At 41.5% G+C, this 27,918-nt stretch overlaps 1 protein-coding gene across 2 annotated transcripts in view; it reads right to left on the bottom strand.

Annotated features, from left to right (window-relative positions):
• The window catches only part of DIS3L2 (DIS3 like 3'-5' exoribonuclease 2), a 714,887-nt gene that overhangs the window by 654,827 nt on the left and 32,142 nt on the right, over positions 1–27,918 (bottom strand). The window contains exon 2 of one of the 2 annotated variants that reach the window (XM_069212876.1): positions 26,764–27,471. The exons of the other annotated variant lie outside the window; for it this stretch is intronic. Coding sequence (XP_069068977.1) covers positions 26,764–27,451 — 688 coding nt within the window. The 5' untranslated portion in view covers positions 27,452–27,471. The remainder of the gene's footprint in view (positions 1–26,763; positions 27,472–27,918) is intronic. 2 annotated transcript variants of the gene reach the window in all.

Here is a 27,918-nt window from a genome sequence, read left to right as displayed (position 1 = left end):
ACTTATGTAGATCCATGCTTTGGGGACAGTTAAAAGGGAGGGGGACTTAGGAACCAAGTACCCCTTTGCTAATTAATTTGGCAGTGTGTGACATATGTACGAAGTTTGGAAGTACTGGTTTTCTATTGGCATGTTAGGATTTGTGCTAATCCATCACGGCGTAAGGGGAAGGTTGGAGCAATAGAATTTGAATTTGTTTACAAGCTCTTTGGTTTCCCTTTCCGTCAAAAGGGGCAGGCACTTGGTAATTCACTCCCAGCGCAGGTACGTCAGGTTGCATGCAGACTGATTTTGGGTGGAGTGAAAAGGGGGTGGGGTGGGTCAGACACTTGATTAACTAATAACTTTGGTATCGTTTGATAGACCTGCACGAAATTCGGAGGCAGATTAACAGGTTAAGCCTGCTCCTGGTTTCTCAGTTCCTTGCAGGTACTTGGAGAGTGGGCCATATTTCAGTGGCAAAGAGTCCAAGATGTGTTCTTTGCTAGTAAACTTGTCACCATATGATGAACCTGCACACAATCTGGCAGATATTTATAAGGTTTATATTTCTGTTGGTTACGATGAATTATGAGCTCATCAGTCAAGGATGTGAGAAGATAAATGGTGGTGGGGGCAACAATAGTTTTCTTCAATAATAACTTGGGTGCTGTTTGATGAATCTGCATGAAATCTGGCGGTTAGTATTCCAAGCCCAGTGAAAAGCCAGATAGTCACTGTTACCAGCCTCCCCTGTGCACATCTGAAGCAGGTTAGGCACAGGCCTAGCCAAAGCCCATGCACAGAGCTGAATGGATACAAGGCAAAGCAAAGGCAGTGCATCATAAAAACCCATCAGGCTCACACAAGAAAAATAGGCACAGCTCAGTTATGGTTCTTACCATGACTTAAATAAATAAAATGACTCAAACAAATTAACTCACCAGAGAACAAATCTAAATGCTAAATTCCCTCTTGGTAAACGACAGCTTATCTCAGTGACTGCTCATCTGTCATTGCTGACTTTTCTAAAAGCATCATCGTCTAATATTCCAATTGGAATGCAGAATCAATGCAGTCCTCATATTCTGCAATATCACGGATGATCAACCCATCTGAATGCAAAGATTTCACACAGCGATTTCTACAGTTTCCTCTGTACCTTGCAGATTCAGAGCTGTGAACCCCAGCATTTGTTATAGCTTGTTTGATTTCAGATCTGGGAGTAAGCGCATGATTTTCCTTTCAAATTGTTTCTCTACAAAGGACGAAGAAGGTTACGAACACTTGCTGTGAAAGCTGAACTCAAACAAGCTGTTACAAGTAAACAAATTCACTGTTCTGATCCGAAAGGGCGTGTCACATATTAACACATTTTACAAAAATAATAAAATCACAGCTTCTGTAACAAGAAGCATGAAAGAAAGTAAACCTTGTATTATATGATCAATTGGTTTCATTTACGGGGTTATTGTCGGTGACAAGACTAAAACAAAACAACAAAAAACATATGCCTGCTAAACACTAATTTACCTCTGTCCATGCTTCAGGAATAAGAAATCAGAAAACATAAATAAGAAACTTGAACAGTCTTAAGCCAATCTTTTCAATCTTGCAGACAATTTGCTGTTAAATATGAAGATTTTCCATGCAGAACATGCCTTTTGAAGGAACTACAGCACACCAGAGAAACATTCTGGATTCACCCTTAGAAATCTTTGTGCCAAGGTGGACCCCATCATTAGTAACAATGCCACCTGATCAATGCATATTTGAACACACCGAAGGCCAAAACTGATTTGACATTCCACTTCGATTATTTAATGATAATCAAGTTTTGCACTCACTTGATGCCAGGCTCCTATCATTTACAGTCTACGTTCAAAAGTGATATAAATTACACAATGTGGGTACATTTTCATTAAAACAATATCAGAGTATTGCTCTACGAGATAGGCTGAATCACATTCCTTATTTAGATGGCTTTGTGCCCTGTGGAATACGTGGTTTGTCCACTTCCTTAGGAAAACCAAAGGAGCTGTACACGTATTTGGATAATAGCAAGGGCCAACTGCATTGTTATAGACAGATCAATCACCAATACTTTTAACATACACGTTTTAGAACTGAATTTATATATCAAACACTACTGATCTCAACTTTGTAGCTAAACATATTTTGGGACAAATTAGTGGTTATAGAATACTGTTAAGGCAATTTAGTGACCACAACTTTGCTACAATTGTTTTAGCTTTACAGCAATGAATCACGCATGCAAGCTGGTTGTACAACTACCAAATCGCTCACCAAAGAAATCAGTGGACTCTGATCAGTCCACTTTGTTACACAGCAGGTTACTGCTGCCTCTAGGAGTGATATTTCATCTTATTTGGATAAGTCAGCTGATAGCCGGTGCAATCACAGATGCATTTAACTCAATTACAGATACCATCCTTCGTGTCCCCACTGGTGGTAGGACTCATTATGTAGCCGGCAAGTGGTTTGGCAAAACATGCAGGGCAATGGGGTGGAAACTTCAGTCTGTCTTAAGATGCACCCTACCGAACCCAGAGGGAGTTATTACCTTTAGGGCAGCCTATACAAAGGCCAGTACCAAACGCTAGCTCTAGATTAGAAGCAAAGCTTGAGATGATCTACTAAATGCTTCTAATAAAAGGGATGCAGCTGCCTTCAGGCAAGTAAATGGACAACCCTCTCAGCAGAATTCTTTCAAATCCAGGCTAGACGTACACATAGCAGCACTGTCATGGATTCTGAGATTTAAATCTATTTACAACCCTGGTGTCCCCGACATCCCTTTCATAGTTCCTCTTAACACGTGTCGGGCCTTTGGACACACAGACAGTTATTGTGCTTAAGTGTTTATGTCTCTTCCACCCAAGAAGGTGCTTAAGACATTTGTAAACATCACACTGATCTGTTGGCACAGTTAATACAGATTGTCCTCAGCGCTGAAGTAACTCTTATACCCTGGTTTCCTAGTTAAAATCCATATTTGCCCCTATAAACTAGAAGGGTGTCATAAAAGATACAGGATACGAATACCCAATCTCCCTCATTGGCTCTATAGGCAAGGTGGAAGGCAGGATACAGATGGGCAGAATTTAGGACTGGGTACAGGGAAAGGGGATCCTAGCTGACTCCCAAGATAGCTTAAGAGCCAGTCTGGGTGCCTTAATTTGCACTTGCTCACCCACAAATGTGTGTCTGCCCTTGGTGGATCTATACATCTGGCATTCATCGAAATTGGCTCACAACTGGACAGTGTCAATAGGTCAAAACGTTGGTCCATTTTGTCACTCATGTCAATCATGGGGTGCCACTGTGGTCTGCTGTAAGCGACCAACATCCCATACTGCAAACCGACAGCTTCATAAGCCGTTTTAACAAGTTTAAACCAACTCTGGTATCCCACCCTCTGTGCAAATCAAATGGTGCCAAAGTTTTTCTTAAATAAAATTATTTTTTTATTACCACCCACACCTGCCAAAACTTTATTCACGCTGTCAGATTTGCATGATACATGGCATCTCTACCCTGGGCTTAACTCGACAAACCAACAGAAAACAAAATATGAACATTCCTGAACAATTTTGTGCTACTTGTCAAACAACCCCAAAGTTATTATCAAGTGAACACTTTTTTGACCCCCTTACTCGACTCCCTGAATATGCTGCCTTGATGAATCTGCTTGAAAAACTCAACATATCAGAAGTTAAGCGTTCCAGATTTTTTGCAGATCAATGAAACTCCACCAATGTTAATAGCAAATCAAAGATTATTTTGCTTCACACCATCCGAATTCCGCCATTAGATCATATGGACACCAGAAATTCCGGTACTGGGCTTACCTTGCTAACAGTCTGAAAAATGTCATACGATTCATAAACAGAACCCAGAAAATCTGCAAATTAACACACTTTAATCTCACCTTCAGCTATGCCCTGACGTGACATACTAAAGGCCTGATTACGAGTTTGGCGCTTCGATCGTCGGACCGCCAAACTTGCAAGGAGGAGGCCTCTGTCAAGCCAGCGGCCTCCCTCTCCATCGTATTACAATGTTTCCACAGGGCTGACTGGCAGAAACATCGTATTGTGAGGTTCCCTCTGGGCATGCCTGGAGGAAACAGAGCAGCTGCATTGGCTTCGGCTCCCTCAAGGAGCCAAGGACAATGCCATTGCCATTGCACACAAGCACCCTCAGAATGCGCACTGTCTGCATAGCAGACAGTGGGCATTCCAAGGGTGCGGACCATGACTCAGAGCGCCCCCAACCCGTCGGGATCCATCATCCTGGAATATGTGGTGGTCTGACCGCCAAGAGAGCAGTGGTCCAACTGCCACTGCAAGTTTGGCAGGTCCTCGGACTGCCAAACTCGTAATCAGGCCCTAAGTGTCTGCCAAGTTTCATGCACATGCAAATCTTTGACCTGCATGAACGTAATTAGCAGATCAGTGATGTTTTCAACAGCCCCTCTAATTTTGCATTCCAACTGGTTCCACATTGGATCTGCTTGAAACCCGACATTCCCACATTGGCCTCAACTTGCTGAAAGTCTGCCAAATTTCATGCAGGCTCATTAAACAACAGCACCTTAGTTATTGGGTCAACAAACGTTTTTACCTTTTAACTCTGGTCCCCTTGACAGATTGGCACGAAAGTTGCCAAAGCCACCAAGGACTAAAATGCCTAATTTCTTGACACATTACATGTGAATTCATCATAGGATGCCACTGTTATTAGCAAAATGAACACTTTCTTTATTCAATACAATTTTGTTTTATGCAGTACTGGACATGTCGATCCCAACAGGCATGTAAAACAAGATCAGGATAACCCCCCCCCCCTCCACCCTCCCCCCCCCCCAACCCCACCCCCCACTGTGCCCAAACCCACAGGTTGGTAGCATAATCCCATACATAATACTCCATGTACAAACCATTCGAATTAGGTTACAGCAAATGAACACTTTTTTTTACCTTCCTATTAACTGTAACATCCTTGCAGGTTTAAAAAAAAAATCTAAACACTACGATAGCTCTATTTAGCGCTGGATAGTCTAGCTATAATCTTTAAATGTTAATATCTCAAAAATACAGATTTAAACCAAACTAAGCCAAGTCACTCCACTGAAGAAAATTCTAATGTCAAACCAAGTTTAATGCAGCTCCACCAGGCTCTGTTTTGCGATATAACAAAGTAAAGTTTCATCTGGGAGATCAAATGGAAAAAGCTCTTTTTTGAACCCAACTTTACCTCTTACCCCACTGGATAGATGAGCATGAAACTGGACATCATGAAACTAATCTAGATTTACCTTTTTCTTTTTAATGTTTCATGCAAGTTTGTCAAACAACATCAACGTTCTTAGCAGAACAAAAATTGTCAGCAAAAACCCAGACCAAACTATACCTAAAGTCACTATTGCCAGCTCTTACATATATATTTATACCATGGCAATTAAATGGGGCCAAACACCACATTATTTGAGCATGTTTACTAATAAACCCAGATCAACTAATTTATTTCTACACTACAAAAGGTAAAATCACAATGTTGCTACTAATGAACATCTCAAGTGACTCAAGAAAACACTGCGTAATGTCACCCCAAGTCCTTTCTAGAATCACATTACAGAAGGAAACGTTCTCACAAGCCCTAGTTATTGGGATTTTACCTCAATGGAAGGATTTAACCAGATGTAGTAGGACTAATAACTTTGTTAATAACTAGGCTGGCCGGTTTTAGGTTTAAACCTATAATAAATGATAAAACCCCATCAGAAGCAAAACAGCCCTCATCAGAGTAAACATATAAACAGTAATAACCACCTGCACAACCATAAATTAAAATGCCAATCAAAAGAAGGAAAGTGAGAGAGAATGAATCATTTTATTTATTCCTTAAGGGGACAACACAATGTAACTTTCTTACACATGGAGCAGAAAGGAAGACTAATTAGAAGATTATTCTGCTTCAGTTTTGTTTATGTTTAGAGATGTAACTAAAATATTACTGTTTCTTACTTTGTCTCCTCCAGTTTTGGGTGCTTGGGTAAAAGGTCAAGGGTTTAGAACCATGTTTTAGGTCGCATTTAAAATATTGTATACACTGAAGAGAATTTGTGAATATTAAAAGGGTATTTCTTTCACCGACTGGTGAACTGGCTGGCTTATAAGAATCTTGGCCAATATGTGGTATCACATTTACCCACAGACATGGAATGGGTAAAACACTTTGACACGTCAGCCCCCCTTCACCCACTTTCTAAAAAGTTAGTATTGATAGCAGGTCAAGTGACAAAATACCCTACGCTTTAAACATTCAACGTAAGCCGTAGTGACAGTGACATGAAAATAGTACTTATCACCATATGGAATAGTGTTCAAAATATTACCCAAGACCTTCACATACCACAAGGTGCTCCATTGTTGTGAGTGGAAATTTCAGCTAATCCTGGATGTTTTACCCAGCTATACTCTACTTCTGGGGTTTCTGAGTCTACAGGTACATAGTTAACAGCAAAAATACTACAATACAATACGAATGAGTTAAAAGGTCAGGACAGCCTTAAAGTGGGTAATTTGTCATGGAGACATCTGGCAGCTATGAATATCCACAGGAAAGATGCACAGCTTTAAAGTAGTCAGGCATGAGTGCATAAATGCAGTGGCAAGCATGCTTACAGCATCACATTTCTTGTGGTAAAGAATGCAGGGCTACATATTAATCTGGGGTAATATAAAGTTGTGAAGTTTCACAAAGTATTAGGCAGTTGGAAAGGTTGATCACCCTTACAATGCCATAATATTCAGTAAGGAATAGGGTAATGAGTTGCAACTGTGCACAATAATTTGTTTATTAAAACATTTGAATATAGCAGCCTTACTTTTTCCATTACTAGTCCTGTAAACCAGACAGAGTCCTCACAGAGTGAGTGTAGAAGGTAATGAAATGTGAGGGGGTTAATGAGAGGTGAGTGTTGAGTGCAATACACCTACTTACTATGCTTAAAACAGTCTAACGTAAGTCCATTAGACATACCGTCAATTGGAAGACACTGCACTGGCCAATACACCATACCCTGCCTTACTGCTCCTTTAAATTAAATGTGTGCTTTATTGCAATCAATGCAAAACAACATAATTTGGAAACACCTGAACATAATTTTTGTCTATTTTGGGGGATTAACAGATGAATAGACACTGATAAGCAATGATTTTGAAAGCTTTGGAAAACACAAAAAACACTTCTGAAATCCACAAAAAAAATAAACACTGAAAACAGGGCAGCTTATCTAGAACTACCGCACTGGAAAAAAACGCAGCATAAACCATATATTCAGATGTGCATCAAATAATATGTTTTCTACTGCCACTGTTAAAACAAACAAGAATTTGCAATGCAACGGGTCTCGCGTTTGCTCATGTTAGAGCTGATAGCGTTGTAAACTCCTAACCTGACTTTTCACCTATCCTGCAAAAGTGCATTTATATACGTAACCCGAAAAAGTGCAATTAACTATGTAAAGCGCTCGACTTCTGCCAAGCGAGATCGCGCTCGTAAATTAGAGAAAAAGAAGTCCACGAGCCCGATGGAAAACAGTGAGTCTCGCATGTTTTCTGTACTTGGTCGCTGCGCTCGAGGAGGGCTAGCCACCGGAAAAGGCATGACGTATGCGTGCCTTCGACTAATGAAAGCAAGCAGATTTTATTAGGCAAGCCCACGAACCAACAAAAAACACTGACGTGACGTTGACAGGGCTCCGAGCCCTTTTCTGAACATTAAAGAGTCTCGCTGCGATATGCATGCGCGAGCGCATGCAACGCAGGCTCGACCGCATGCAACGCAGGCTCGACCCTAAAAAGGAGGGGAATAAAAACACACTCAAGGAATCACCTCCAGTGAGTCAAAAGAGTTAAAGATTAGATAAGGCTCAGAAAACACAAACCAGTAAAATGTCTGAAATATTGGGAAAGTCGTGTACTGAAGTCAGGATTATGGTGCACATTGCATACCAAAATGACAGCAAATTTCAAGCCTTTTTCAGGTTTGAGTTCACTGAACCATAATAATCTTTAACTTTGTTTTTCAGTGAATTTCTTGAGTGTTTCATAGAGTACTGCATTTACTGGAGATGATCCTATTATGTACTGCACACTGACTTCGGCTGGCATCCTGGCTGACCAATCACATTGTGTTGCTCCAGATAGCAGCCCAGAGAAATTCTCTTCCGGAGTTAGGAGCTCCTGTGACTGAGAATTCAAGACGCAGAACATCCACAGGTATCCAAAGATCAAAGCACCACAACTAGGATACACAGGAATTAAACTAAAACCCTGGGATGGTTATTACAGAGAACAAACAACTTAGGGAAAGGAAGCCCAGCAACCAGGGACAATGAAAAGTACCAACCTCACTAGGTTACACTAAGCACTCAAAATCTGAAATAAGCACAGAAATATCCAACATCCAAAGATTAGGGCATTTCCTCATTTGATTCTAACCGCCCACCAGGATACTTACCCTCATATTAGAAGTTCTAGTTAATGAACCACAAATAGTTTTTCGCTCTACCCATACCCAGCCATTAGAAGAAAATATCTGCCAATAGCAAAAGGTCAATCAAAATTGCACTTGGATCAGGTGAATGTTATCGGCCATGAGCTTGGGTGAAGTCCACAAGACTCTAACCTCCACTGTGAAGCCACACAGAAACAACTTCAACACAATTTTTTAACATAGAATTTATAATTATCATAGGAAAAAAGAGAGGCATAAGATAGTCACAGTCTTCTGAATGAACGAACTAAATTACTGTCTTGTATAATTCAGCTCCAATAGTAAGGAACATGCAGGAAGTACATATACCAATATACGAGAGCCCCCAAACATGGGAAACAAATGAAGCTGAATACAATCTACAATGAGTGGCACACAGACAACAATTCAATTAGTAACTGGGATAACATCCATGGGCCCAAACAGGAAAACATATCTAATGTCCACTACTGGAGCAGTCAGCAGAGTCTCCGAGAGCACCCTGAAGTGCCACCTTTGGCAGAAGAACAATGACAAAAAGCTGGAGCCTCCAACTTTTCATTAACAGGCAGCTGCTTCTTAAAAACGACTTTGATATTCTGCCTTTTATAGGGAGTTGCTAAGGATACATAAAGACCAAGTAACTCAGACACCGCCCTTCAACCACCCCCACCCCGGTTCCGGAGCATTAATGGCACAGGAGCGGTATCATAAAACTTACAGGTGGATTCCCAAAGGATCAGTTTGGTGCTGTTGCTTGTTTAATTTGTCTTGTGGAGGTCTGGGGCTCCTGGAGGTTTGTGGTTTCATGCTTGTGTTGTGCACAGGACCACACTGCTCTCATTTTGAGAGTTACGAAAAAGACTTGACAAACCGTCCTATTGCCTAAAAGTTCATTGGTTACTGTTCACACAGAAGTAAATAAGGGCAACTTCCATCCTTAACTAGGACCTCTGGCAATAACAGAGTTTTACAAGGCACTTGATAGTGCAGTACAAGTGAACACATCCCTGCAGCACAAATTAAGGCGAGAGAGACTGCTTTAAGAAGCTAAGCACCACCAAAGAACCTGGTCAGTCACCCTTTTATTAAGGACTAATGAAAGAAACAAAGGAAGGAAAAGGAGGCAGAAAGACACAAGAGAGGAGAATAGAAAGAAAAGGAAGAAAGAAAGAAAGAAACAATGGATGCAAATATAAAAAGAATTGGCGAGGAAGTAGTAAGGGGATAAAGAGAGGAAGAAATAGCGAAACAAACGAAGGAAGGAAAGGGAGATGCTTATGTAAGGCTGGGAGGTTCACAGTGGAGGGGTACCACTCCCTGCCCACCCACTTCCTGGCCTCTCCTACTATCCCACCCGCCCCATCCATTAAACTGCCAGCAGAATGGCAGATGACTGAGTAGTTCTATGAACAACGTTAGCGGATCGGTTTCAGACCACACCCATAGTGTACCCATCCACTGAGTTCTTGAGGTGTGAATAAAGAATCAAAACTTTTCCTTAACACAGATTTGTCAGTGACTTCTTAGGTTTTGTTATGATATGCTTTATTCCCTGGGCAAAAGATCTACTCCATATTGTGCTTGGCAGGTACGATGACCCTACTCGAGATTCTATTGCTCTTGATCTTCAAAAGTATTCAGCCGGCTCCAGGCACTGATGTGGCATTCAGCCATACCTGGTGCTATAGACCGGGTCCAGACCTCAAGAGTCCGCTATGCACATGGCCTTTAGCTGTGAGCAGATGGTTCTGGGAGATGGACATGGACTTTACCTAAACTTCACCAATTCATGATACCTAGGAAACTCTACCCGTCCCTAAACTTCATCCACCCGTACCCTAAAAATCCCTTTCTACGCCTCAAATCCAACTATTCCTGGCCCCTACCACTCCCTGAACCAAAGTCCCCTCACTAGTCGTAAACTCCATCCAAGTTGAATGTAGTTTTGGATGTTTCCTTAAAATCCCCTTTTCTTTTAAATACTTGCTTTAATTTTCGATATATTTGTATTCCGTTAAAACTTGATTTTCCATGACTTTGTTTACTCCAATGTGGTTTCTCAGTTTTCACTTTTCCATTTTTTCACATATATCATTTACAACCATCTTAAAGCGAGTCAGTGGTGTAAGGGATTGCTACAGGTAGACTGAAATGCAGCAACAGACTCATTGAGAAAGATGCATGGTAGAGAGCATTACATACTGTTAAAGATCTGAGGCAGGAGAAGTGAGCCTCAGAGGAAGGAGTGCCACAATTAACTCAAGTTATCAATCTCTTCTGGGCCAATGGCGGATGAGGACCAATGACTTCAAATAGTGATAGACCTCCGTATTGGGAGGGACCAACATTTAATTACAGGGAATACCTGCAGCTATATCCACTGCGCCACATACTGAGTGTCATCCAACAAGGCGAGAAAGAATCTCCGACGTAGCAGTGGACTCCGACAAAGAAAGTGAGGAAGGAACAGACGTGTGCTGGTCCCAGTCCCTACGCACTTTTAGGCAGATGCTCCTCCCAGCAGCAGCAGAGCAGTCAAACAGGCACCATGCAAAACCATCATTCTCCTTCTGCATCTCCTCCACATCCATGAATGCCTCTCGCTGAATAGGGATATCCAACAACTGATGTCATACCCCTAACCACTACCATAGAGCCACTTTGGCATCAGACATGGTCCCGTCAGAGGACACACACAAAAAATAAAATAAAAAAAAAAAGAAGAATTTCCAGAAAGAGATTGCCACTGACATTACTGTGTCTGCTGCACAAAAGAGTTAGCACTGTGAGATCTCCCAAGTGCTCATCAAAAAAAGCAGTCGCCAAGCACAAAAGTATTTTGAGAAACTGATTGCAGTAAGTAGCCATAGTTCAAAAGCCATTAGCTTGAGCACCATACCGACATTTGGCAGTACAGACTCCATAAATCCTGCACCCCTGACACACAGATAGATAAAATAATCTGAAGATTTCATAGAGATGGGTACAGGAGGATGACAAAACAAGCATTTGCAATGCAGTGGGTCTTGCATTTGCATGAGTCCGAGCTATTAGCGTTGAAAATTCCTAACTGGACTTTTCTTGCCACCTAAATTGAAAAAGAAAAGTAAAACAGTTGACATAAGTGAGCCGATTCAAAGCGCCCTGGCCGCCATGAGCATGAGTGCAAAGGAGAGACACAAAAAGCAAAAGAAGTTTGATCGCAGTCAAACATATAAACAGATGTCCAATTATCCATGTAACAGGGGGATTAACAAAACCACCCCATCGAGGGACAAACAAAGCATTTACCAATGATAAAGGATTTTTGAAAGGCAAGCTTACGAACGAGTAAAACTGGTGGGTGTGGTTAAAAGCCCACAATACTTACAACAGCTCAAAGCGCTTGTGCACTTGACCTAAAAAGGACTTCGCATGCTATTTTTTTTTTGATATACCTCCAATTGCTGAACACGGATGCATGAGGGCAAAGCCACATCTTCCTACCAGAAAACACTACTGACTTAAAATGCACATAATATGGCTGTGCTATGCCTGGCCAGGTATCACTGTGCAGTCTAGTTGTTAGGTGTTTGCCATGCTACCTTAGTAAATGCCGGCCATTGCCTAGCAACAGGTGCTCTACGCCTGAACCAGTCTAGCCCTGATACATGAAACTACCACAGCAGTTTGGCCTCCACAAGCTGCTGAGAAAAGCCTATCAACATTGCAAAAAGACAGCAAGGATGCACATCCTCCTGACTGGGTTACAAGTTCAAACTTTAATTCAAGCTTTCACTTTGGTTGATTTAAGCTTTCAAACTGTGCCTTAAAAGTGGGATAAATACTTGCACAGTCAAGCCAGTGACCTGCTCCTTGTCAGACTTCTAGCAGACTCTGTACACCAGAGCCAGAGAGAGCATCTTGAAAGCAGCTACCTTTCTGGAGAGTGGCAACAAACTTGGGAGCATCTTGACAGTGTGGTCTGAGTCGAAGAAAAGGATATGAACTCATCAGAGGGGTATAAACTCAGCTGGACATGAAATGCTCAGCGGGGTCTGCTCCGTTCCCAACATGACCCTTACACAGCCCTAAAGAAAAACAGAGCATGGTCACTCTGAAACACTGACATCCCCAACTCTTAAAATTTGGTGATGAAGTCATTCACTATGAGCTAAACTGCAAGCGAGAGTCCAGCATTTGAAACGTGGCAGATGCAGGTTTACCAAGAAATGTCTCAGAAGATCACAACACAGCCGTTAAATGCTGGATGACCAAGAATAAATTGTAAGGTAAGAGCCTAGTTTTAAAGTTACAATTTGATTATTCAAATCTACAGAAGAATATGAAGTTTATTTCTAGACCTGAATGTACACATTTTAACTATTGACAAGGGTTACCACTCCAGATGGTAGCAGCACAACGCACACAGTGCCAAGGCTTGCAATAGGATTGTGCTTTGCTTTTATTCATTAGTAGTCTCATCATCCACAGTATTGGCCGTGGCTAGGCCTGTCTAATCATAACCTTAATGTTTCCAACTATTAATATAGAGACCAAAGGTATTTAATGTAAATAACTACATGGGCAATGGCCGGCAGGACTGGCACTGTGGCTTTCCAGCGATTATTCACTCCCAAAATCAATGCCACGTTAACTAGACTCTAAGAGAGGTACAGCCAAACTGTTTAGTCCTCTTAGCATAGCAGTGAAGTAACTGCACCCATAAGAATTTATAATATGACTGAGTACCAAAGGTGAAGGTTCACAGCTTAAGCACACTACTAGAATAGTGGCATGTAATGACGGGGTCCTTTGTCGTTTTAATCACGCTTTCTGTGGAGGGCACTCTTGTCCACCTCACTAGTTTCAACGCAAATCAATAGCATTTCTTCCTGACACAAACATTGTTTATATTGCCTTGAAAAATCTCACACTATGAGCGAAACTTTTCTCACCATATAGAAACAAAGTGATATAAATCAGAGACTGCATATGTAACCACTAAGTAATTTGAGTCTGATACAACATATCCGTTATGGACAAATGTATTCTGCTAGAAACAAGGATGTTACTGATTTTTTTTTGCTTGAAATAGGTTTACTAGAGATTTTACAAAAAACAATGCAAGACGTGCATCAGGTTTGAAGTCATTTCTCATTGACATATAGCGACAGAACCTCACAGTTACAAATAACACCATTCAAGTGGCAAGGAACTGCTAAAGGTGGTGGTTCTGCAGAGTACTCCGCGAGGGTGCTTTGCAAGCAGATACACATATCAGAGGTAAAACAACACTGAAATAAAACAACATGACTACTAAAGGTCAAAGGTGTGGCTCGTGGAGCTACCAAGCCGGAGTAAGGTCTTGGAATGGCTTGAGCTGGGGCCTAGTTAGCGATGTGGGGAGTGAGGAAGGGGAAACATAAGTCAAGCGCCACAATCAGTGCAGTGTCGTCTAGCAGGGCTGCAAAAAATAAAATAAAAATAAATTGCAGAGCTTTAAGCCAAGGCGGCGTGAAACAGGTGTATTCTAGGTGAGTAAAGTAATCAATAAGTGGTTGCCAGATACGGGCAGATTTACCATCAGTGTGAGCCAATTTGTGGGACAGAAGTTCAATTGCCATAACATGCCAGAGACGCGTAAGCTATTAAGCGGTGTGTGGGGCCAAGGGCTCCTCCAATGGAGTGCTGTAAGCTGGTTTTACAGCGCCTAACATATGGCTAATGAGCCTCCAGTCAGCGTGCGGCATGGCCGGTAACGCAAGGGCTCGGATACCCAGAACAATCGCGGTAAAGGATGCAGGTAGCGGGAATCCCATGGCCCCTTTAAAGTAACCGAGGGCCTCCTTCCAATAGGTAATAATGAGAGCGGATGACTACCAAATGTCCCAGACGTCCCTGGCTCAGTTTTGCAACTCCAACAGAGAACAGAAGTAGTGTTACTGATAATTTATGTATAGAAATGGTCATATATATTTTATTTATTTAATAGTTTTATAAAGTACAAATATGACCCGAGAGTATCGGAACACTGTACAGAGTGAGATAACACACAGAAAAAAAGAGTAATAGAATATTTACAGGTGAGGTGCAGTTTAAGCATGTCAGTTACAACTTAAGCAATTAGGTTACCATGCAGTTAGGTTACAGTTTGATCATTCTGACTATAATATATTACAATATATACAGGTAGGAAACAGTGAAAATCGAAAATTATGAGTATTGCTACAGCTGCATAGAAAGCATCTAAACAGTATCCATTTTTAGGTTAGAGGTAGGATGTCTGATTAAGCACGGCCTTACAATACAAACAGGTATGCAACAGTGTAGGCAGGGATTTACAGGTAAAGTTATAGTTACAATGGATGTGTCCAAGCAGTTTACTGAAAGTAGTATGGCTCATCAGGCACAGATAAAGCCAACAATTTTATAATCCAATTGAAAAAGTGGGGCTTTCACACTCTACTTGAAGGTCAGAGAGGAAGTATTACTGCAGATCTCCGAGGGAGAGACATGCATATATATCAACAGGAGTCCATTTATATCACAGAAGTAACAGCAATATATATATATATACACACACACACACACACACATAAAAAAAATATACACATTTATTCACTGAAAAAACAACGTTTAAAGTAACGCTATACTTAAGTGTAATAAAAAAAGAAAATGAAAAAAAAAAAAAATCACTGGAAAAAAAATAAATACGTTTACAGTAACCTTATAGTTAGGTGAATTTCACAGTGACAACATTAACATTTTGAACAAAAAAAAAATTAACAGTTATAGTTAGCAGCACTAACTATAACTTGTGCCCCGCAATGTACTGCTTATGACTTCATATACAACATGACATCATTCATGTCATGTTCAATGACAACAGTAATGACCTCTAAAATGTGGGACTAGTGCCTCACCTCCCCAGACCTTTTTTGGCCCCAGGGACCCTATCCCCAAGGCCAGACAGCTTTTTAAAAGGGGAGCAGGGGGGGAAACATGAGCCCCCCTTCTCAGGCAAATTTCAGCCCCCAGGGACCCCACCTTGAGGTCCGGCTAACAAAGGGTGGGTGACTAGATGCCCACTCAGGGCACGCACCATTTCCTGGTTAAGAGCCATGGGGGAGGGGGGTGACAGTGGTCCCAAGGCCCCACCAGCTCAACACATCCAGCAGGAGCCAACAGTGCTCCCGCCCGCCGAGAGCAGCTAAAAATGCTGCTCCCTGCAAGCTAAGAGGGAAGGGAACGACCCCACCCTAAAGAGAATCGGCCCCAGGTGTTGGGTCTAGGGGACTTTCAAGACTCGAAGAGGGGAGGCTGAGCCCCCCCCCCCAATATTATATCATTTCTGCCCCAGGTGTGGGCTCCCTGTGGCTATGAGTGGCCTTTTTAGGCTCTGGAAGGGGGCCCTCTTGCTGTTATTATATATTTTCAGCTCTGGGACTAGGCCCCTCAAGGCTCGTTTAGGAGAGCTTTATGGCCCCCACTCACCAGAATACTAAATGCCAGCCCCGAAGGTGAGCTCCCCAGGGATCACGAGGCTCAGTGAGGGAGGCACACAACCCTGCTCCCCGAATAATTTGTTTTTGACCCATGGGGTAGGCTCAATGTGGCGTATAATGTAGGATTGTGGCATTTTCTGCAGGATTTTTATTTTTTGGCCCTGGGGGGGGGGGAGGGGGGGGGGGGGGAGTCTCGTTGGGTCCCACCCCCCCATGGGGTCTAGGGGGTCAGGGTATCCCTACCCTGCCCCCATATTTATTTTTGGGTTACAACTCCAGGACAGAAGATAAGGGCCTGATTTAGATATTGGGGGAGCTTGCTCTGTCACAGCGGTGACAGATAGCCCATCCCTAATTCTCAATCCCATAGGAAATAATGGATTTAGATTCCGAAGGATGAGATATCCTTCACCATTGTGAACGAGTAACCCGTCCGCCAATATCTAAATCATGTCCTAATTCCCAAAGTCCTGTAATGCCTGCCAGCAACATTTTTCTCAAGTTACTAGCAGCCAATCGAAGCACTCTCCCTCCCAGGAGTGAGAAACCCACGGAAGCAAGAAGGCTCAAGGGCCAATCAGAATGCTCCTTTTTTTTTTTTTTTTTAAATTGGCACTCTTGCAGGAGTCTTGGCAACTGAACGGATATACATCAGATCACAATCTGCAGACAAAGATCTAGCTTCCTGCTGAATTTGGTGTAATTCCGTTCAGCAGTTTTTGCTGTAGCGGTGTCTAAAGACATCTATGAAGAATGCATGGGGATTTTACGTTTTGGGACTCCCCTTTTTTCTTGGCCTCCGCTTGATGGACCACACCGAAACTTTCCAGGAAGAAGCTGAGGTGGGTGAACTTTTTTTTTTTTTTTGGAAAGCTCTGAGAAAATTCGTCAAACAGTGCCAAAGTTGTTAGCAAAATACAAAAAAACTCTCAGTCTATGGAAAAGCAGACTAACTATAACTACCTACTGGCTGTAACCGTAGCTTGTTACAAATATAGATTAAAAGATGTTGAAATTCTATTAGATGAAAATCAGTATGCTCAGAGAGTGAATAAAATAGGAATCCAATCACAGAAGTAATACAGAGAGTGTGAATTTTTAATTACTGGAAGTTTGAAAACAGAGCTTTTGCTTCCTTAACCCTGATGATGAGGTTGTGCCCCTTTAGCTACAGCCTGATTATTATATTTCAATACCATGTGAATCATCTCAATACCAGTTCCAAAAATATATAAAACTTTTAAATTGTGATTGGGCTGCCAATGAAAACTAGTCCAGTTGAGTGCAGCATGTGGTCTCCTGTCCCACAAGTGAAAATGCAACCGGACAAAATTAACTATGATGACAAGATTGGTAAGATAATCACAATCGCCTGATATCTTCTGTAATTGAAATTTTAATTCCAGCGAAGTCTACTCTGCTTTACTTAATTTCGTCTTTGGTAAATTCTGTCATTAAATCAGGCAATAGGGTCATCTGCTGTTTATAGCCCCATGACACTGCAGTATGGAGTGCATTCTAAAAAAACAAGGCACTATGCTTATTGCGCAAATTCCATATCTTTTGACATTGCGAGAGACTGAGTGGTCCTTGGCCAACTTTCACCTTTCACTGAAACCCAGGTCCCTGCTGGAAACCAAATTCTGCAGCTGAGCAAGAAGCTCTGAACACTGCTTCATAAAGTAACAATGTTCTTTGGACTCCATATCTCACCCAGAGGTGGCACAACCTACTTCTGCTTTTTTTGTGTACATTATGCAATGCAACTGGTCCATTTCATTTACCTATTAAAGTCATATTCATCTTGAAAGTGTAGCACTCAGTGAACACTCTGTATTGTGTTATCCACGGCGTCATGCTATAGATAACTTTCTAAACTCCACCCAGAGTAGGCCTGCAGCAATGCTCAGTTTCGTTACCTTGGGGAGTCAAGTGCCCATAGAAAGAGTCTTAGGACACAACTCACTTTATCACACTTAACACCAATCTGCAGAGAACAAACAGTAAAGCAAAACTAGATCATGTAAAAGGAAGGGAACTCACCATGGTGCACACAGGTACGTTCAGGCTCACAAACGTCCCAGGCATGTGACACAAAAGCATAAGTTCTCAACACCCCTGCTGTCGTAGGGTTACAAATCTGAACCAAAATTAGTTAGGCCACAAATTACAATCTGAGTTTTAGCTTAATTTAAAGTAAAGCCACAAATATACACCCATGCCTCGAGTTCTGAGACGGCGCAAACTGTCGGGAGAGCTGTGCCCTATCAGCCAGGGACATGCATATCAAAAATGTCCAGTTTCACAACAGACAACTTGTTCTCTGTGGACTATTTGAACCCTTTAAATACAATATTAACCTTAAAGAGGATCCACACCAAAATGGGATGAAAATTTGGATATGTAGTACTATGTGTACTGTACTACCAATTTAATATTGAGTCTTTCCTCCTGCAATTATGCCATGTTAAGATGCAAAAAACATTTAAAAATGCTTTATCATGAAGACTTAATTACGAATCGATGAACTGTTCAAATTTAGTGAAAGGTTGTTGAGCTTTTTACCCCAGTAACCTTCTGCCATAAGCTTTTTCTGTCCCAGAGCTCATGATGCAAGACACTGGCTGCTGAAAAGGTTACAAGCCATTTTTGTTGCCCAGTTTCTAGCAACACTCCAACTACTCCCCAACAACCAAACCAGAAATCCTATTAAAATAACTTCAGACACCGAAGCACAGTAGCCCTTCTCCAAAGTCGTCTTCTCAAATGTCAGACGACAATAACACCAAACTGCAAGAACGCAGAGATCTGAACACCCATTAGACACTGAAGTGACCCGTGTGAGTTCCCAGTACAAGTCCGATTTCAGACAGGTCTCGAGCGAGTTCAGCTATTTCTGTATTGAAAATACCTGAGGACTTAAGAGATTAGACACCCTGAAAAGAAGAACTGGCAAGCACAGATATCATGGACACAGCTGTTGATAATACTGGTCCCATTATAAAATATAACAGCATGTCAACAAAGCAAATTGAGTGTTGCATTAAGTTGGCATCTTGCATTTTAAACCATAAAAAACTAGTATAATGGTGAGGGTCAATATAGGGTCCATTTTAAAAAACATGTTATAAAAACCATGGTAACATCGATTGGCAGTATTATCTGTGAACGAATATGCAATGTACGTATCCTTTATATATATATATATATATATATATATATATTATACACACACACACACACACACACACACACACACACACACACACACACACACACACACACACACACACACACACACACACACACACACACACACACACACACACACACACACACACACACACACACACACACACACACACACACACACACACACACACACACACACACACACACACACACACACACACACACACACACACACACACACCCTTAATACCTTTACACAAGCCACCAACACACCTGCCCCCCACCCCTGTAGGACCCAAAGTGGAGGAGTCAAGACCTGATTTTCATGGATTAACTTCAAGTTGCCCAAAAAAATTAAAACCAACTCAAAATGTAACAAATTTGCTTAAATTTCTTTCCGGAAAATGAGTTGTGGTCACCACTTTCTTATTTTGATACAGGGTTTACATTCAATAGCGTGTTCGGACATAACTTCGGTCCCATCAGTACAAGCAGGCTATGAGAGGACATCTTTTCCAGTCCCTGAAGTTAAAATAAATGGAGATTAGAAATGAAAGAAGCGACAGTTCAGAGGGAATCCTGCCTAAATCTAATTTTTTTTGGGAACACAGAGGGAAAACCGGTCCTGGTCGGGAGTAGCAACTGTAGTTGACGTCACAGAGCCAACGATCTACCTGCCATTGGTCCTGTGAAAAAGAGGATTTTGGAACACTACAGAGCTATGAAACTTCATACCCAGTTGCCAGACATTGGTCGAAGTTGCACAATCGAGAAGCTGAACGTTTGGAATATTTGGTGATTGAGAGTAATATACGTGGGGGTGATCGAGAAAGGCTCCTTAGAGTAAGGGAATCTGAATATATTATTCTCCTTGGGAGTAAGACACCGTGGGGGGGGGGGGGGTTGGCTTGAATGTGTATGAGGAACTTTATGTACATGTAGGCTTATGTGATGAGAAAGAGTGAGCAGAGTTTTTTCACCGATTTCTCCTTTAGGCGCTTTTTCTAGATTGAATATTAACATTGGACACAATTTGTGGAACTTTTATATTTGTGTTACATGTGAATGGTTTCACGGGAAGGATGTGTTAGTTCCGTTATGACAGATTAATTATGGCCATTTGGTATGAGATGTAATAATAATGCAATATAAGAAATATAAGGGATTGGTTAATTTATATGGTATCATGGAATTTCTTTAAAATTATGAGAAGTGTGGATATTTTGGAATCTGTACATCTGAATAGGAACAGGTAAATAATTAATTGGCAAATGTGTTGCAGGCGTTACATAATTTCACACTTAATGATGAAAATTAGATTGGTTATTTATTTTATTTATTTTCTCTTTTCGGAAATTATGGAATACACAGTAAAACCATTTTAGTGTTCTCTGCACATGGTAGTATTTTTTCAATGTTTATGAACTGTGGGTATTTAAAGTGAGAGGGGAATGAGCACAGATTTTTTCAATTGGGCCATGATGAAGACACTTTGGTGTTGAAACACATTGCCATATTGGAATTAGAATTTGGATTGTTATATCAAATAAAGCCTTTGGCTTGAGAAGCTGACACATTAGGTGTGACTTTTTCTGCTACTTGAAATAATGTGGCAGAAATAATATATATACTTACATAGGAGATATAGATATAGATAGATAGATAGAATCATGCAATAAACCTGAAGTCTCTAGTCTTCCAAAACTAAGTTATCATCTAATTTATTTGGGATGATGGCCGAAGAGCGGGAGCAACAATTTTGCAGGGGTGTGGAATTTAATTAAATATCTAATTGCACATGGGACAGTTTGCTTCATAAATCGACTTGCCATGTAAAGAAATCCACTTGTCCCTTTGGTGCTATGTAGAGCGGCGACAAATTATGGTAGCAATTACACTATATAAGAGCTATCATTCTAGCCTTTCTGATTAAGCCAGGGCTTTAGTAGAGTTTGAACGATAGCTATTCCATAATATTGCCACCGCACCGCAGCTCTACCAACTTGAATTGGAGGTAGCGTTAACTAATAATTCCATGGTTGGACTGCCTTCTTGATTCGGTGAAAACCTACTTACTTGGAAGTTTTAGGGGTTTTCACCAGCTCTTGTCTAATCTTTTCCCATACTGAGAAAGGTTGGAAATGTCCTTCTGACAGGGGCAGAAGTTGGGGAAAAAAGCGGCTGGACAGAAAGTGAATGTGTAAACGGTCAACAAATTTTTGCATGAGCAAATCTACAGATGCATATTTGCTCGTCCTAAAATGCAGTTCATAAATATGATGTAGGAGTTCTATTTACTGAACTTATTCTGTAAATTCATGACAGCGGTAAACCTGCATGTACCATGAGTGCACTTTTGTGACTTCCTTTATATGAACTGGACCACTAATTGGGTCTGGCATTAACCAAGACCTTTTTGTTTTAATTAAAATGCTGTATCTTACTCCATCTATCTAGTGTCTGGCTTCACTGTGTGCTCCTTCACAAAGAGCATAACAGCACACAAAGTAGCTTTTTTCAGTGGAATGCTGTGCCAAAAGTATTTTTATTTTTGCCAATGTTTGTAATGAATGGTGAGGGCCAGGCATCTCCAACAACTACAAAATTGCACGAAAACCATGTCAAAACAAAGACATGCACTGACAAAACCAAAAGGCTGACCACCAGTGTCAGACTTCCAGCTTTGTCACTGTCAGTAGTGCAGTCTCAGGCTGCTTACAACATTTACTTGGAGGGCTCACCCTAATAATAAAAAGGTTTGCATCAATGAACCATAAATACAAGTTCGAACAGCACTAACATATGAATACAAATATTACCTTAACTGCAGACGTGCCCTTCCCTGATTCATTATATACTGTAAACTGGGAGTCAAAGGGGATGTGCTGAAGGGGGTTGGGCCAACTTGTCTAAAGGACAAAATAGACATGAAAACTTGTTGTTCTTGACCCATAATCTATATCTTGGGTGTGAGGCTATCAAAATTCTACACCCCCAATTTGGAGCTTAAAAAAAAAAAACGGACTAGGATGAACTTTGTAGACTGGGCCAGAGCAAGGTCCAGGAAGACTAGTCCACAACAGCAGTAGATCTCATCAGGAGACGAGACACATTTGAGACAGAACTGCATAGGAGAGGAGCAAGCAACTACGAAACTCAAAAAGAGGGCAAGTGCTAACTGAGCATGGAAAGCACACAGCAAAACTTGTCTACACTTAGTGCTTGCTGCCAATACACAAGTACGACACTATGGATCATGAGCTTGCTTCCAAAAGCAAACCTGGCCGTTCAACCCTCCAAGAGTTATAGGTTTGGTACTATTAAATCGTAGTGCTTACAAATTACAAAACTGCGGTATTAAGTTATCAAAAAGCAAACTGTTTTGGGGACTTTGCCCCATTTTTAGAGCAACTCATTTTGATTGGTTCCTGTAGACACGTAAATAGCCACGGAAGAGCAAGATATATGATGATTTTTTGGAAAACCCACCCAAAAATATGAATGCTAGATTTTTTTAAAAGAAAATTCTGTCAAAACTGTTAAAAGCTTTACCAGGAACAAGTGCGCTATCTACTGCAAATCAAATACATCTAAGGGTCACTTTGGATACAGAAAAGGGCATTGCAAAATTGGAAAATACTCCATGGCAATAGCATGAGTGCCATATTTGAGTGATGGTTTGTTTCAGAGAGGGTCTGGGTGGACTCTCCTGTGCATGAGGTTTACCTAACAGGCTAATAAAAAAAGCTCACTGTCAAAACAAAGATATAATTGCCTAACATTTGTTGATTACTACCCATTATCCACTCCGGGGATCTGCCCCTTCTATTTCTAGCAGGGTATCATGTAGTCCAAGAAAAAAAAAAAATTGCGACTGCTTAGTATCGAAGACTGATAGCAACAAATCCTGGGCATCTAAACATCTTTCACCCTCGTCACAATACCATCCCACCTCTGCCACCCACCAAGTTACATTGTAGGACATCAACCAGACTTATGCACTTCGGTATGAAGATGATCGAGATTGATGGACATTCTATCCAGAAAAATGAAATCCCCTTCCTGAACATGAAAGCCATTTTCAGAGCCCTTGTAAAGACTTCTAAGCACCCCCTACAAGGACAAACATTTGCTCCAATCATGACCTCTCGGTAAGGTGAACTTCCACTCATAAACTAGCTTGAATCAGTCTAAGAACTTTGGGCAGAATCATGGCTCATAGTGAAAGAAAATGGAGTCTCTGCTCCAAATAAGCATCTTTAATATTCCAAGATACATGCCAGTCAGACTTCCACTCATTTCTCAGCACCACAACAGCCTCATGAGCAGTGCTTGGCCTATGAGCATGGCTCAGATAAGATTGTAGCTCCACTAGATCTGAATATATCAGCCATGACCACAGTAACCTACTTGAAAGATGAAACAAGCCTGCAGGCTCACTTAAGGACAAGATAACGAGCTACACAAAATACCTAATACCTTGTGCTAATGAGGTAGGGCACACCTCTGGGAATTTTCAATGATCTGCCCTCTGCCTGGAACATTACAGCATTCATGGTTCACATCTTGAGAAGCTTACATCAAGGCCGTCATAGAGTGTGCTTAGGACATAGGACTTTAACTTGAAAATTGCCGCCAGATTGACATTAGCTGCTTGGCAAAGAAACCAGTGGCACACAAGTGCACTGGCCAAAAGAGCGGAAGTGCTAGTAATCACTGAATTTGTTTCTTCCTACAGTAAACCGAATACACTCTTCGCTCTGCCACTAAATTAGCTCCACATAACCTTAATTGAATGCTGCACTTATCCTCTGTGCAGCAAAAACCCAGTCATTCTGCCCCATGAGACCTCCTTACAAACACAAATCACTTTAACCAAGCAAACACAATAGTGCTGCCAGGACAGCTCTTACCCCACGTTACCTTAACTACTACAGCTCCATAGGTTAAGACAGAACAAGTGCTATCATTCATCAGAAGCCATGGCAAAATGGTGTGGCTAATCTGTTTCTTCAAAACTGAGTAACAGGAATCCTCCCAAGACTTCCTGCCCCACTGGCTACCTACCGGGTACAAGAACAATGCAAGCACCAGTACATTACATAAGACACTTTGAACTGAACAGACACCATACTTAAAATACTGCTGGGACTCTGGATCCAGCAAAACTGAATCTAAAGAATCACCCAAACTATTAATGTGCCCATTCTTTCTCAGTTCTGGCTCTGCGCCTTTTGCACTCGCACGAATACTTACAGAACAGAGAATCTGTTGCTTGAGGATTGTCTTAATGACTCCCTTGTCCCTCATTTTAGCTGACACTTCTCAAAATCCACCTGTCCCTGTGCTACCTAATTCTACACCTTAGGGGTGTCCAACAGTAAATACACGAAATGGTACTCTAAGAGGTTTGCAATTCCATAAACGAATAAATTGCTTCTGTGGTTTTATCAGCTTTGTCATTAAAAGGTCTTACTTTGCACAATCCAGTGAGCTCAGCCAACGAGAGTAATCTCTAGTGCAGGTTCCAGCTATTATTACTTACCAATTACTACACTTGCATAGCACATTCTACCATTACTATCTCTAGAGTGACACTGGCAGGTTCCACATATCCATGTTCCCCACTTCAGTTATAAACTCAGGATGCACTGTTGATGGGACGCAGTACACTTGCTTAGAACTATAACCTGAAGTGATTAACAAATGTCCAAAAAACAACGGTCTAACTGATTTGTTTGCAATGTTTTATTTTGGTCATATTTAATCACACATACATTTTCTTCCATCCAGACCCTGAACCAGGTGCACCTTGCATCTAACCCCAACAACTTAACACATCCCAGATCTTAAAAGCAGAAGTTTGCGCCTTTACAGTAGTTCATAGAAGACTTCTGATGTTTGTAAGCACTGCACATAACTTTTATCTAATTCAACAGTATTCAATTTACTAACTGAGGAAGGATGCAGAGTAGTCCAAAAATATATTTATTGGAATCCTATAAATATGGGATGAACCACTTGTAAGTATTTGTACTCAACATTTTTTTTGATCACTGCGGAGGTTCTCCTTATCACATACTGCAACTCTTTTCACATTTAATACAGTATGCAATTGTGTACAAATGCATATTTGTAGTTGGGAGCAGCCCAGTGGAAAACTGCAGCTTCCAGACTCTCCTAAAAAGTAAAAAAAGTGGAAGGACAGGGTAGAAATGGAGGCGCCAGAGTTTAGCGAGAGCAAGTAAATGCCACCAACGAGCAGCAGCAGTGAGCAGGGCGGGGCACAGGAGTGAGAGTAAGACCAGCAGGTTGGGTTGGGGTGATAGAAGCACAGAATCAACTGATGATCTGGGGGATGGGAGAGCAGCATGAAGACTGCAAGAAGACGAGAAGGGAGAGAGAGTGAGAACACACGTACAACCGAAAAGTAGCTCCCTGGAAGTGAGCAGAGGAAGGATACAGGTCATCTAATAAAGAAGCTATGCTACAGGGGAGGCTCAAAGGCAGGGACATGAAAGAAAACAGTCAAATCAGAAGCAGGCAAATGACACGGACAAGAAAGTCAACCAGTGATAAGCAATCACTGGTATTGTATGCTATAGATCTTTTACAACAGCTAAAGCTGTCAGGAGGCAAGACCTAAACATAAGAGTCAGCAGCCAATCAGAATGACAGATGCATTAAGTGGAACAAAGGCAACAAGTGAGGCGAAAAGCATCAAAGAGTAAATTAGAACCTGACAGACTGTCAATAATGTCCCAAAGTTTGTCTGGCTGACATTTTAATAGAAATAACAAGGGAAATACCTAATAACTTGATGGTAGTTACTGCAATGTTTCCCAGAAGGTGAAAGCTACCAAATACAACAGTGAAACTGCAGAGTTCACCATTATTAACCTCGTTATCCAGGAAGTTATAGTTATTCTTTACTACCAAATACAGAAAAAGCTCAGAAATATGGTATAATCACCATGGGTCATAACCTCCCGAGTCACCCCCTAAACCTATTCAGCACTCTATTTAGAGGGCTACTACATCGGTGTGAAAGGGTTGCAAATGTATCTCTCTTAGCAAACCTTATTATGAAGCGTGGATGAAATTTACCTGTGAATCCCCCACACTCTACACACTTTCACAGGATTAAAAAGCTGCTAGGCACTTTGTGGCAAAAAGTAAGAGAATGGATTAGCCTTCCCTAGTTTAACCTCAGTCGATCTGAAATGGAATTTGACAATTTGAAAAGTCTTACTGATAGACGTGGGAAACATTGACCAAATTCCTTGTCAGAATGGAAGAATAACTGGAGTGCTAGGAAGAGAAACGGTGCTTCAGCATGTGACCTAAACTGTGCAATGAAAATGTGTGCAGAGATTGACGACCACACACTACAGAGCCCTCCCTCACCCCAACTACTGCAGAAAGTCCCATCCTCCCACATATTCCAAGAGCAAATCTGTATAGAAGAGAACACTGAACATGCTTTAAACAGGAGTGCAAGGCTACTGAATCCCACCCAAGCATTCACCCATCTCACCTTTAACTTGGCCAGAATGCAGACATCCAGGAGCCACAGTACTGGCCATTGGCACTTTGTCTCTGAACTGCTTTGTGTTTGCCACATTCAGAGGTTTCTGTGGATTAGGAAAGCCAAGGAGTTTTTTCTTTGTTTTGTTCTGTTTGGTTGCCGGTTCATCCTGCTCTACAGCACCAGAAAATGCTTGTAGAGATGCACCATCACGAGAGCGGTTGAAAACAACTCTACCACCAGAAGCATCACTCACAATGATCAGACCAAGCTTTGGGGTAGTGTCCCCATCCAATACAAGATCGGACTCCTGATTGAAGTTCGTTTCTCCTCCTCTGGCCAATGTCTCTGGTTTTAGGGCCAAGTCATTCTCTTCACGGCGTGGGTCAGATCCCAGAATCAGGGGGGACTTTTCAGGGTGTGACGTTTTAACGGGTGAATAAGTCTGTGCATGAAGTCCATTTCTTCCCAGGCTTTCCCTCATAGGTGATGTCCCAGTATCAAATTCAGCATCTGTAATTCCAGCTTCCTCCCTCCTTAAGGTTTGTGCAACGTGGTTTAAATAGGCCCTGAAGCGACCACTGTGGTGCTGTTGAACAAGCCTGGCATAGGCATTCTTCTGGGGTACCGCAGGTTTGCTTTGTCCCTCCCTCGTGCCGTGGGCAGAGGACCCTCTTGGATATCCCAATTGATCCATACTCCAAAATTAAACGTAAACTTCAAACAAAAGAAAAATTTGATTATTCTTCTAACATGCAAAAATAAAAAAGAATATACAACAATATATCTAACAGCAAACACCACAAAAGAAAAAAATATATGTTTTAGTACAAAATACCACAGAGGAACAAAACCAAAGTCCTACAAAAGCTTACAGCTCAAAACACCACAAAAATGGTCAACACGTCCAATAAGAGCAGCATAGCTGTCACGTTTCCCCAAGTCCATGTGTTAATAGTTAGGCCAGTCCAGCTTTTTTTAAAAACAAGTCTGGGACTTGTAATCTTGTTCAACCCAGTATAAATTCAAGACTAGAAGTCGCAGAAACCAGCACTGGAAAAATTAGTGATTCATGGACCTTGGAAATCTGGCAGCTACAGTGCAGTTCAATAAACTAATTAGAAGCATCAATACTGGGTGCATACTGAAGACAACCCCAGAAAG

The sequence above is a fragment of the Pleurodeles waltl genome, chromosome 11, assembly GCF_031143425.1.
Source record: "Pleurodeles waltl isolate 20211129_DDA chromosome 11, aPleWal1.hap1.20221129, whole genome shotgun sequence".
Lineage (NCBI taxonomy): Eukaryota > Metazoa > Chordata > Amphibia > Caudata > Salamandridae > Pleurodeles > Pleurodeles waltl.
This window is presented reverse-complemented; position numbering and strand designations above follow the sequence as displayed.